The following is a 13,732-nucleotide window of genomic DNA, read 5'->3' as shown; positions in this document are numbered from 1 at the left end:
TTAGAATTGAAAACTGATTTTCCAGACCTCAACATCAAATCTTTGCTAGACCTATGATGTTTTGCCCTTCCAAAAAGAGAAAATTAAAAACACAAGATAGGTCTGATGTTGTAGTCTGGCTGTCCTGTTGATGTCTCCTCTCTCTCCACAGAGCGACGGCATTTGGAGTCCTGAATGCCCTGTGCAAACTGGCTGCCATCTTGGGCAGCTCCATCTTCGCCTCCTTCGTTGGCATCACCAAGGTGGTGCCCATCCTGTTGTCCTTCTCCGCTCTGGTGTGCGGGGGGCTTCTGGCCCTCAAGCTGCCTGACACCAGAGAGAAGCTCCTCCTCTGAAATGCCAAAGGTCAAAGTTCAAGGCCGGGTACAGCCACTAGGCAGAGTTGCAGGATAAAGACTGACACGTGTGAGATGAGCTGTATCCAATAGCAAAAGGGGCTGCAGTTTCCCATAACCACAGAGAGATGTTTATGTGGTGCCTGCTTTGTGTTCTGTTCGACCAGTTTTTTGGCATTAAATCATCTTTTAAAAAGCCATACCCTTTCCCTCCATATCAATATGTGAAAGTGAGCCAGATATTCCTCCCATAGTTCAATCACTCTTCACTGGGTATGTTAGTGCATTTGCATTTAAGTTTTTAAACATCCCTACTCACAGGTAATATGTTTGTTTTTGTACATAAGTAGTGGTCAGTCCTCCTGCTAGAAGCAGTTCTATTGGGAAAAGGACACAGCTGTTTAGAGTCCAAGCCATTGTTGTGTAACACTGTGCTTTCATCTGTCTGTTCTGACACAACCTATGGCAGCCATATTAGGGCTCAGGCAAAGTACACTCACTACCGGCAATGGATCTCTTCCTTCCTTCCTTTCATGGATGACAAAAAGCTCCAGTTTAGGTTATTTTCAACTCACACCACCTTGTGTTTTTGTGTTTCCCTTGTCCCATGAAAGTCCTTTCAGTTACCAGGCAGATCAGATCATCTGGCCTCAGTGCCCTATGGCATTTCAGCATCACTGGGGGATGCAAAGATCCCCCTTTTGTAGTACATTACTTATTAAAGTGCTCAGCTGTTCCCTGTTTGCTTCTCAGAAAACGATGGTCAGTGTTTTTGTCATTGTCTATAGTAGTTAACAGGCTAAGGTACAAACTACATTGCAAATGCTGTGAGCTTTGCAGTGCTCTGTGTCCACACCTCCATACTGCATGGTTACGTTTTGTTTTGCGTCTGAATTTATTCCAAGTCACCTTTTTCAAGCCGTTTGTGCTGAGAATGGCTCTGTTTGTGGGTGTCGATATCTGCCGTGTGCTCCTAGCTGTCAGTCACCACTGCATCCCTTTCCGTGGAGCGTGGGACTTTACGCTTACGACATTCTGCTGTTAAACCCTCTTGTGGTGTTTTGTGAAGCTTGAGACTTCCTGTGGCCATTCCAAGCCCACTCCAGTGGTGCTGGGTGTTTGTCCTTGTTTTTGCTTTTTGACTTGTGTGTCCAGACACTGAAATACGCAACAAATCAATAACATGAAAAATAAAGCACAACACGACAATTACAGAAGCAGTTCAGTTCCTAACAATGTTATCTGTGTCGGAAGTGAGAGCTGCTTATCTCTGAGAGGAGCACAGATGTACTTCAAAAGACTGTTGAAGGAGATGCATGTGTGTTATTGCTAGACAATGTTTATATGTTCTTTTCAATGTCTGTAATTAAAAATAAAACATAGTCTGAGTGGTATTTCTTGCACATCTCACTGTAAATATGTTGGACTTCAATTTTAAAGTATTAACCCTTGCCAACCTGTAATGTCTCATCACTTCAGTTCGAGAAGCATTCATAAGCAATTTCTGTTATATATACTTTGCCCAATAATATAAATGAACTGTTCATATTACAAGAAAAACAGTCACTCACTTGTAGTACCATAGTAGCAAACAAATATAATTCCAATTAATCATAGCGCATAAACAGTTAAATAGGTACTCTGAGGTTGTGACAATGTAATGATGCTTAGAATTCATATATGTGCACTGTTATAACTCTCAAAAGAAGTATAGATTCCAGAAATATTAACCTGGGATATAACTCCAACATGCTGAATCTGTATTGGAATCTGTACTTGTATTAAATATTAGATAATCATATTAGCTGTACTACAAAGAATGGAGTTAACATGATCACATGTTCAATAAAGCCACGCCTCTCTTCAAAATCATGATTATGGGTTGTGGGTGGAGCCACAGATATTCAGCCTTACCTGATCACCACAAACTAGAGTGAATACAAGCTTTCTCACTGTAACACCTCACCAAGGAATGAGATTCTGAATACATGTCTTAAATGTACTGCTTTGGGTTTCATTTGTAAGTGTATAATTTATTATTTATTGTGTAAGGGGAAAGCCATAATTTTCATGTTTTATATTTTAATCAAAAAATGTGTCTGATTGTGATGGACCTGGAGAATTTCACAGTTGTCATTCTTTTGCTTGGGGAGACGGGGTGTTTTGTGATGGCAAAAAGTAATAAAACAATGATTAAATGATCAAGACGTGGGTATTTATTGCAACACTGGCATACACTTTTTAAGTGGATTGAACGCATGTGATTGGACCAGCACACCACCTCAGTGAGACCACACTCTCTTGCTTTATGGCACCGCCCTATAAGGACAAAAAGATGTCCTTCATTTTTGTCCTTTGACAAAAAAAAGATTCATGTTCATAAGGAGACGAATAAAGTGTACTACAGAAGCTATTTGAAGTGTAGTTGCATTATTATGACAAGAGAAAAAAGCTGGATGATAGTAAATGTAAAATACTGACACTGGGAGGCACTTATAAATACATGCTTACCAGGAAGCCCAGACCTGGCTAAGCCCAAGCTTAACACAGTGCTAGATATAGTCCAAACTGTAAAGTGTAACAATGGGTTGAATGGACTATAGACTGTTTTCTTAATGTTAATATGTAAAAATACAAAAGATTATGGAAACTGAAAAGCAGTTATAATATTCTTTTTGAAAAGTCTGTTTGGATACTCTGACTCAGACTCAGAGGTCATTCAGGGGCGGTGGCTGGGGGATCACTTGTCAAAACAAGACAAGTGTGAAGGAGTGACACTGGTGGCTTGTTTTGTTTACTCTAGCTGAAGTGTGAAAGACTGCTGTAATCCCCTTAGCAGTGCTGAGTATCCCACAAAGTGTGAAAAATGAAAAATGTGGAACAGGGGGTTAAAAATCATTCTTCACATCTCTTGGATATACACTTGTTTGGAAACTGGTTGGTGTTAAATTCTTGGATATGTTAGTGTCTTGTATAAACGAAACAGCAACGTAACTGGTATTTTTCAAATATATTTCATTAATTGAATCAATTTAATATATATTTTGAGTTGAACACCTGTTTCGTATTCTTAGTTATGACTCTGGTTTTAACACTGTTCTCTGCCATCTGGGATTTTGACATCCATGCAGAACATTTAAACAGAGGCCATCATCCTAATAATGGTTACTCTGAAATATAGACACAGGAGCTGTGCTAAAATCAACTGTTTTAATTTACAACCTGACAAAAAGCAGACGCGAGACTGCCTACCACAGTAGCTAGCTTGTTTTGTTTAACACTTCAGTTGAAAAAAAAAAACCTGACGCCTGAAAACCTCACCAAAATTCCCACCCCCGAGCAGCTGCAGAGATTGCTCACAATGGTGAATGCAGAAGGCAAACTGCTTTCTTCTTAATAATGAACCCTACAGAGGCAATCACAGCCCGTTCCATTAAATAGTGAATCAATGTTCAGTAACTGTGTTTCTAGCAGCCACATTTGTGTAATTTGATATACAATCCCTTAATTTTTCATTTCATTGATAACGAGTAGCAGTGTAGTTGTAAATGTTATCCAAAACAGCAGGCAAAATACATTTTAGGACTCACACCAGCCTGGTTAGTCAGAGTATAACACAGGTGCTCTCCAAATAAATCTTTTTTTCCCCATTTTTTCATTGGTCTTTTGTTTTCAACATGACCTGGGCATACGCACAAACATCAATCAAGACACAAGCAATGCCAATGAAGACCACAGAAAAATACATTAAAAATTGTTGAAAGATTTTGGGGATCAACACCCTTTGGTTGTTCCTTAAAATGTCTTTGATGAATTATTTAATAATTCTTTAAAATAAAATATTGTGTCAACCTGACTGAAGTCATTTAAAATGGTCTAACCAAAGAAACGTACTGAAGTATCGTGCTGAAAAAAGGCCATCTCAACCTGTGTTTGCAGTCATTAGTCCCCTCAACTGTAGCCATGCACCACAGGAAAACTGACTCCAGAGTTCTCACCAACAGGTGCAAGTCCAAACACAGGAGAAGTAGGTCTCTCCTACTGTGCAATCTTATGTTTTATTGTATGGATATCATATTCCTTCTCATGAAAACTAGCTGGAATTGTTTTAACCTGTTTCCATCACTGAGTGCAATGTGTTTGCATGTGAATGTACAAGAGACAAGCAGAGTCAACCTGAAAACAATCTGACGGGCAGGGGTAAAGGTCATAGCTTGCATTTAACCTTGAGTCCATGTTCTTCCTAACTGTTACTTGACATGAGTACCTACATGTACAGTCTCCGTGATGACAGCATAGTCAGACAGAATAAGTTATTTTTCTCAGTGGAGCCTACAGGGTTTCCACAATTTTAACAGAAGGACTTTGAGTTATAGCACAACATGGAAGAAGTGGGCTTTTAACAAAAGTAAATTGTTAAGTAGCTGCCTGTCCAAAGTTAAACTTCTCGGTCCAGTCTACAGTGTTGGAGAGAGATTTAATTACGTCCTGAAATCTGTTATCCCAGTTACACCTGCGGTGTGAAATTCCATTATTGATTGTAACTGACCTGGGTGTGGAGGCCAACTTTAATTCAGGTCATTAGTGGTCACGTTTCACACTTCTGCTGTGGAAGAACACAAACCCGCCTGTCCGTCAGAACACGAAGCCACTGCGGTTTCCAGGGAAACCAGCTACCTGCGCAAACACTTTGACCTTTTGACTAACATTTACTTTAACAAGGTATAGAATTGTTAAGATTTTAACCAATTCATGCAGTTTTTTTTCTTAGGTATTATTGTTCTTGGCTACTTTGAGTTTAGTCTGACTTATCCGGGAAAAATTTCAGCCAAATATGCAGTCATATGCAAATGAAGAGTCATAATCCATCATGCAGCACCTTCACAACATATCAAACTTTGGCACTTTTTGTTTAGATTTATATTAGTTTGAGTTATGAGTTTTCAAAAGCCTAAAGGATTACATAACCAAATGATCAATTACAACTTGTGACTAAACTTGAACTACATTTCAACATTTACATTGCAACAGATCTAAATATACACAGATCTGCTGTGACTTGCATGTCTGAAGCCTAACTTCCAGCAGTTGTAGACTAAAAAGCAGACCTCATTCTAAGTAATACATGAAGGGCACTGCTGTAGAATACATTACCATGGAAGATGGGAAAGAATGGAACAAGGTGAAAACGTTTATAGTTTTTGGATAGGGGTAAAAATTCACACCTCTTCTCTGAGGCAGAGACTTTCCCAGGCAGGGAGAGAGAGAGGACTCAGCCTGCCCCCCTCCTTCAGGGGCTGGGAGAGAGGGCACAGAGGTGTCACTTCACACCTCTCTGTCCCAGATAAAAACTGTCCAATCCTCCACACTCCCCAACCTCTCATTTCAGAGACAGACCCTGTGAGAGCCAGCATGGACATCCCTGGTCCTGTTCTCAGCTACAGAGTACGGCATTGCTGGAGCAGTCAGAGCTCAGACTCAGAGTTCTACAGCCTGTCCTCACCAGAGACCCTGTCTCCAGCCTACTCTATGGACTTCAGCCTCTCCCCATCTCCCCAGCCCTTGATGCATGGGAAAGAGTCCTGGATGACATTCCCAGAGACGATTTGCGCCTCCGTCTCCCCTTCCTCAGGTGAGGAGGGCGCCCCCCAGAGCAGAAAGGTGAGGGGGAGACGGTCACAGAACCCCAGCAAGCAGAGACAGAGAGCCAGTGAGAAGGAGAAGCTGAGGATGAGGGACCTGACCAAGGCCCTGCACCGCCTCAGGACCCACCTCCCGCCCTCCCTGGCCCCTGCTGGCCAAACCCTCACCAAAATCGAGACCCTGCGCCTCACCATTCGCTACATCGCCCACCTGTCCGCCCAGCTGCAGCTCGCTGAGGAGGCCCTGTGCCGAAGAAAGGAGACGCATGCCTATTTAGACCAAACCCACCATCCAGCAGCGCTCTGCGGGCATGGCTCTGTGCCAGGGATTTGGGGGCACAGGCAGGGAGAGATACAGCCAGCTGGTGGCTGCCAGAGCACTCCGGCATCCACGTACCCCGTGCAGGACCCTGGGGTGGACCACAGCCATTTCAGCACCGCCCTGGGAGGGTCTGTGCAAGATCAGCTCCTGAACCTTAGCCTGGACTCCCTACTGCAACCGACCCAGCGTGTAGAGACAACACAGTCCTGTCAGGTGTGTGGCATGACACATCATTACTCTCACCAAGTATGAGCATAAAATAATATCCTAATGGACACTTAATAATCACTGCGCTGGGATTTTAAGAAAGTGTAAAAGAATTTCCCCTCAAGTCCATAAACCATTTAAACCTTGCCTAGGATGATGTTAACATGCCTCACTGTAATAACTGTTGAGTTGGCAAGTAATGTTTTAGAATCCTAAATCTGTTTCTCCTTCTTTACAGATGTATAGCAAAGACCCCTGCTGTCAAATGGTTCCCCAGGAATTCTGAGTTTGACTCCCTCCCATAATTTGCTTACATCCTCAGAGGCTTCTGTCTGAATAGTATTTATGTACAGCTAGAACTCCTCCTTGTGATGCATAATTCATTTAAGCTTAAAATAATATATTTTATAACGATGTGTATGGTGTAAATACAGAAACAAATATGTGAAGTATATTTATAATAAAAAAAAACGAATCTGTGAGTGACTTGTGATAAATAAGAACATGCATTCCACAAATTTCAGTAACGACATACATTTCTTCCTACACGTATAAGTGCTTATAAAAACGCTCGAACATCACACTCAGGTTGTTACAGTCCAAGAGCCCAGGAATTTCAGTAAGCAACAGTAGTAAAGAGCAACAGCACCCTCTGCTGGTCACTAACAGACACACACTCAGGGGGGTTCAGAGAGGCTCGGTTCAAAGGTAACATTTGAAAAGAAAAAGAAAATCGCACTCTCATACTTATTTTCATTCCAGTTACACCTCCCATCCACCCCAGCCTGACAAACAGGGTCGAGGATTGCAGGTCCGAAACAAAGTGATAAATGGCAACTGTCCTTCTTCTTTTCCAAGTACGGAAACCTTGCGCATAGAACATTTCTTTTGGTTTCTTTCACTGTCAGTGAAAACCACAGGACACAGCTGGCTAGCTAGCGTGTTAATGTATCGATTAACTAGCCAACGTAAACTGATTTGGTTGTTGATGCAGTTACCCAGTAGCTAAATGGAAATAATTTCTAAAATAGGCAACACTAATACATCCTTCAGTTACTATGCTACATGCTCCTCCTCAGGTTTCATCACGAAGCGCACTAATTAAAATGAAAGTTAGCTGGAGAACATTATATAGATTGGATAACTCCGTAATTTATATTTCTGTGGCAACATCGTTAGATTCAACGTACCATCAGATTGATAGCGAGCTGCCAACCGAAATTTGAAGTGAGGTCCAGTGAAGAGTCGACTTGGCCAAATTAATTTTAACATTCCGACCGTTTGTCCTTTGTGTCATAAAATTCAAATCATGGCGACTCGTGAATCAAACGATTATTGTTTTCAAGGAGCCAATAGTTTTATGTCTACGGGCGTTATTTGCGTCACAGGGGATTTGGGGTACAAACTGGAGCCCCTTCACCGCCACACCTCATACCTGGCCTCCTGATCAAACAAAATAATTAAAAGGACCCAAAAGCTAACCTTAATGATCTGCTTATTAATATACACGTTAGGATAGCGCCAGGTACGGTATGTGACTTTAGAAGTACCGTGTTAGGAATCTGTGGAATTAGACGACTTGTTTTATCAGTTTGTCAGGACAATTTGTCGTTTAAATGAAAACTAAAACACAGCCAAAGATGTGCCAGGGGAAAAGTTTTCAAGCATTCAGGCGTTTATGGTGAATGTATGTTTTTCTCTTGAGGGGAGATGCAGCAGGATATGTTACAGTGACTTGCTAATGAACCTTTGATCACCAAGATGCAAACCAAAATTAAGCCCACTGAAATCCAAATAAGGCCTTTCCTCCTCTCTCTAAACAGTGACACAGTGGTGTTAGCCAGGCCAGTTTTCCAGCCTAGCTGAGCAATGAAGTGTTGAATATACATAAAAAAAAATCTCACAAATACATGTGAAGTTTATATGGCTATTTAACATTTCAGAGAGGAAATGACTAACTCACTGACTGATTTATGGCAGGAGTACTGTTAACTTTATTTAACTCACGGTACATGGTTCATGTCCAGATTTCAGATACAAATAGCACATGCCAAATTATGTTGGAACTGATCATTCTAATCTTAAAGCCCTTTTCTATGTAGTACCAACACATCACTGTAACATAAGTTTTTAATTTATCCATCAATAATACAGTATAGCACTTTTTTGCCATTTTCCTGTTAAGCATTGAGACTTTTGTATTTTGCGTTTTGACTTTTTTGCATTTGTCATCTGTCTTATTAATTTTATTTTTAGTATCATATGTATTGCAACCTAGTATTTTTGCTAATGCTGCAAAATAAAATGTCCATTCTGAGCACAGTATTCTGTTCTATTTAGTTGTGTTCAGTCATCCTCTCTGAGCACAGCTTGTGACAGCCATCCAAGGACTTGCTTCTTACAACTCAGCCAGGAGGAACAGGAAAAGCACAGAATGGTAGAATGGAGGAGATGAAAGTAATTTTATTAAAAGCAGTTCTCAAAATATCATTGCTTCTGGATGTTAGTTGTTCCAACTGCTTGTCTCTTACAGGGCTCACATTATGACAGAGACTGTGTGTATATATGTGTGTGTGTGTGTACATGCATATGCATATGTGATTGTGTGTGTGTGTGTGTGTTTGTGTGTGTGCATATGCATGTGTGAGTGTGTGTGTGTGTGTGTGTGTGTGTGTGTGTGTGTGTGTGTGTGTGTGTGTGTGCATATGCATGTGTGAGTGTGTGTGTGTGTGTGCATATGCATGTGTGAGTGTGTGTGTGTGTGTGTGTGCATATGCATGTGTGAGTGTGTGTGTGTGTGTGCATATGCATGTGTGAGTGTGTGTGTGTGTGTGTGTGTGCATATGCATGTGTGAGTGTGTGTGTGTGTTTGTGTGTGTGTGTGTGTGTGTGTGTGTGCATATGTATGTGTGTGTGTGTGTACATGCATGTGTGTGTGTGTGTGTGTGTGTGTTGGCTAGGAGCTCTGAGCAGGTGGGGAGTCTGTGATGACAGCTCTGGTTAAAGGCAGGGGTAAAATCCAACACTCTCGTCTGTGGGAAAGTTACCCAGTGCACTGCTCCACAGCTATCGCTAACCATAGCCCCACAGTGTGCCGCAAAGCAGTCATCTGGCACCCCAGCGACAAACAAAACCGCTAAGGAACAGAAAAATGCATGTTTTCATTTCTCACTATCATGTATATGATAATGGGCACTTCAAACAGGTTATTCCAGCCACAGTTCTTGGTGTGGGGCTTTGCACATGATTGATATGAGGACAGAGTGCCAGCTCATTAAACCTCAGAGCACACATGCAAAGCTCTATTAGTGATTGGAAGGTACCTTCTAATTAGTTTCCTTCCAATTAAAATGTTGAAAGGACTAAGACCTAATGATGTGTGAGCAAGAGACCTTAATCTTGGACAGCATGATCTTTCACCTGGAATGAACTGAGCACTACATCTTATAGAACACTGCTGATCTGAACATTTAAAACGACACACATGTTCAAATACCTGGAACACCAACTGACCCCGGAGAAATCCCAAAGTGTTTTAAATCATATGAACAACCCGCAATAGGATGTATTCTCTTTTTTCAGCAGTATTCTCCTTCTGCGTGTACATTCTTATATGATGCACTCCTTTGCACTAATGATTAATGCGCAGGTAATCTTTGCTGTCACCTGAGAATATTACATTTACATTTCCCGCAGGTTTCCATGAGCTGGTTTCATGTAGTCTTTGTATTTGTCAGTGAAATAGGCAGCATGGCTGCCACACTCACACTGAATGGGATTTTCCCCAACTCACCCTGTGCTTCCCAAAGTAACACCAGAGTCAGGAGTATTTTTCCAGTGCTAGGAGGTGTGAGCACTTCACACCTGCCAGCTGACACACTTCAGGTGCCGGAGTGTGAGGGCTTTACAGGGTTGTGGAAACCCACATGACATGGTAAGACACTTACAGAGGACAAAATACCAATAATCTCTAACCCTAAGCCTAACTCAGAACCACAGAGTGAACTGCCTGAAATTTTCTCCTTGGAGTGATTAAAGGCATGTATGTGCATAAATAAACAGCATATACGCTCTGTTTTCTGTGAGGAAATACAGAAGAAAGAGCCGTACATCACTAATTATGATCCAAAAGTCTGAATTACTGGACCATGTCAAACAGAAGTATAGCATAGAATATGAAATGAATATGAAATCAGGTTCTGTTTATTCTAGAACATTAGGGGCATAAAGACTAGGAGGACACATGTCTGGAAAATATTCTCTTAATGTCATTCTTAACTGAATTATTCTTGAAATCACTTATGAACAAATATGGCAAAGTATCAATGACATCACAGACGGCGGAGCTCCTCATAGGCTGCAGTGCATTGGGTCTCAAAGTGTGGAGCTTGTCCTTTCCCAGAGTCTAACCAACACCTCACACCTGAGTCTGGGGCAGCAAGCTTTCCAAGGGACCCCCCTTCCTTTCCCAGGGACCTCCACCCCCCCACCCCCCCTCCGGTGTGACACCCCTCAGGAGCTTTGAAGTCCTGCCGGAGGTGACACATCACACCTTCATGGGCAGGATAAAGAGGGACAAGCAGCACAGACCTCAGTGCCCAGCACAGCCCCACAGCACACAGAACCCTGCACCTGACGACTCCCTGCAGCCATGATGGACCCCACTCTGTCCCAGCTCCTGCTCCAGGGGACACCCCTGTGGGACTGCCACACTGCGCTGGAGCAGGCCTCTGGAGGCTCGGATGCTGGCTATTACAGCGGCACAGGCAGCCTGTCGCCGGCCTCTTCCATTGACTCCCTCTGCTTCTCCCCCCCACTGCTCCCATGGGGCGCTGCGGACGCTGCAGTCCTCTCCGACCCTGCCGTTCAGCTGAGGAAGGTGCCCTCATGCCCTGCTCGGGGGGCCAGGAGGTCCCGCTCAAAATATCCAGGGAAGAAACGGCAGAACGCCAGCGAGAGGGAGAAGCTGAGGATGAGAGACCTGACCAAGGCCCTGCACCGCCTCAGGACCTACCTCCCGCCCTCCCTGGCCCCTGCTGGCCAAACCCTCACCAAAATCGAGACCCTGCGCCTCACCATTCGCTACATCGCCCACCTGTCCGCCCAGCTGCAGCTCGCTGAGGAGGCCGTGTCCTCTGCGCCCCTACCTGGACCCCAGGACGCCCTCCAAAACTCGGACCTGCCATCCTTGGACTCCATGGACATCTTTGCCTCCTCTCAGACATGCTCTCCTCAGCCCAGAGGTGTAATCTCTCCTCCACAGCCACACCAGGTGAGTTTGCGTTGCACACATTTAATACAGCGTTGCACGCAGTGTACTGACAACACCTGTGTCTCATCTCAGACACAGTTTAACAAACTAATCTCTCACTGACTGGCCTTTAATCTAATCTCTCACTGACTGGCCTTTAATCTAATTTCAAGAACTGCAAGTTTATGCTTTGCAGTCAACACGTCTAATTTACTATTGTGAAATACAGTGCTGACAAAATGTATATAAGTAAATTGGAAAGGTGGATTGTACAATCAGCTAACCTGTCTGCTCATATTTTTTTGCAGGACTCCACTGGCTACTACAGCTTTGGACAGACTTCCTCAGAAGCCTACTGGCTTTCACAGCTTTCTCAAAATTTCTATGGACAATGCTGACTGAGAGATTTAGGACTTTTTAAGAGACTTTGAACAATTAACCTTTTCTACACAACCCATGTGTGAATGCATTCAGTGGATCAGTGCAACTCATCAGAATTGTATGCAAAAATCTGTATATTATTTATATTTATTTAAAGTGTATTTGTAAATAGAGAGGTATGAAAATATATTTATGTGATAAAGAATAAAATAACTGAAACATATATCTTGTGTATTTCCTCTACATGTTAAATACTAAAAACTCTTAAATTAGCGAATTCTTTGAATATATACTTCCCAATAGAAAATTTTTTAATCATAATCATAATTAATCATAGTTTCGCCAGAAGTAGTTCTTCCCATTTTTTTTATGCCAGCCAACATCCTAATGGTACGTGGTCTTTACAGGGCTGCTTGTTTGTGGGCTTTCTAACCAGTGGCATACATGCTAACCACTCCCACTCTAAACTGGCTTACCGCCACAGAGAACTCTGTGGTGTTTCTCCAACGGTAGTGATGATTTGGAATGGAGGATGCACTCTGTCTTCACTCCAGAGAAGCGCTAATTGGGAACATGTTGTGACATCTAAAGGGCTTCAAGGAATTAACCCTCGGGTGTTAAGTACCACGTGGGCAGGCCACAGACATAACTGATGCTTAAAACCTTTTTTTTATTTAGACTGCTGCAAACAAATGATGACCATTAACCCAGCAGGCGCTCTCTTCAGATATGCACAATCGCACAAATTAGCAATGTTTCCAGATGCCAAAACACATATACCCGTCAGAGTTATATACATAAAATTCCATAAAACTAATAAATTTTCATAAATATGTACATGAGCAGTTTGACCAGAGAGACACAATGACCACACTTACATACACGCTGCATTCTGGGTAATGGTCTTAACCCTGGTTAAACTCAGAATAAGGTTTACATACACATGGTAATCAGTATAAATCCTGGAAAGGATAGGTGTGATTTTTCTCAAAAAATTATGTTATTTTGGAAGAACAGCTCAGAAGATCTTCACCTCTTAATTATGTCCTTTATCGCTCCAAAAACACAAACCATTCTGTCAATCATTACAGTTAACTATCAATTATGACCCAATTATTCCTTCCAAAACATTGAGCATGTATGTACATGCAGATGTGTGCTTATAGGAGGACTGTTCATAATGAGGTGCTTACATGACTCAATACTCCACTTAGGAGAAGAATATCACACTTGGTCCTGCTCTGGTTTCTCATAACCAGAATATGATCTTATTCAGACCATGGTTACTGGAATAAGGTTAACATTAGGGTGTGAATGTGCATGTTAACATAACCAATGCAAACACCCTGTGATTGAAACCCTTAGAATCCAGGGCGACTGTGTGGCTGGGCTCGCAGATTTGACTCACTACCGTGAAACCTTTGACCAAAGAACTGCTTCAATAAACAGCAAAACAGATGGATGATATGTAGCACTCTGTTTGTTTAGCAGATGCTCTGATTTAGCATAGCATTAGCTTCACAGATGCTCTGATGTAGCATAGCATTATCTTCACAGATGCTCTGATGTAGCATAGCATTAGCTCACAGATGCT

At 42.3% G+C, this 13,732-nt stretch overlaps 3 protein-coding genes across 5 annotated transcripts in view; all 3 read left to right on the top strand.

The window, feature by feature from the left end:
• LOC118781783 (synaptic vesicle glycoprotein 2B-like) overlaps positions 1-2,551 on the top strand; it is a 44,478-nt gene extending 41,927 nt beyond the window's left edge. For 2 of the 3 annotated variants that reach the window (XM_036534851.1, XM_036534852.1), the window contains exon 13: positions 152-2,551. In XM_036534851.1, coding sequence (XP_036390744.1) covers positions 152-335 — 184 coding nt within the window. In that variant the 3' untranslated portion in view covers positions 336-2,551. The remainder of the gene's footprint in view (positions 1-151) is intronic. The other variant, XM_036534854.1, reaches the window with a different exon arrangement.
• Positions 2,552-5,747: 3,196 nt separating this feature from the next.
• On the top strand, positions 5,748-11,161 carry LOC118782226 (mesogenin-1-like). The gene is made up of 2 exons (XM_036535531.1): positions 5,748-6,427; positions 11,023-11,161. The coding sequence occupies exons 1-2, from the start codon at positions 5,748-5,750 to the stop codon at positions 11,159-11,161; spliced, it is 819 nt and encodes a 272-aa protein (XP_036391424.1).
• Positions 11,158-13,541, top strand: LOC118782224 (mesoderm posterior protein 2-like). The gene is made up of 2 exons (XM_036535528.1): positions 11,158-11,778; positions 13,536-13,541. Exons 1-2 carry the CDS (start codon positions 11,158-11,160, stop codon positions 13,539-13,541), a joined length of 627 nt encoding a protein of 208 aa, XP_036391421.1.
• The last annotated feature ends 191 nt before the right edge of the window (positions 13,542-13,732 follow it).

Source organism: Megalops cyprinoides, chromosome 8 (assembly GCF_013368585.1).
Source record: "Megalops cyprinoides isolate fMegCyp1 chromosome 8, fMegCyp1.pri, whole genome shotgun sequence".
In the NCBI taxonomy this organism is placed as follows: domain Eukaryota; kingdom Metazoa; phylum Chordata; class Actinopteri; order Elopiformes; family Megalopidae; genus Megalops; species Megalops cyprinoides.
The sequence above is the reverse complement of the archived record's forward strand: the minus strand, read 5'-3'. Positions and strand labels throughout refer to the sequence as shown.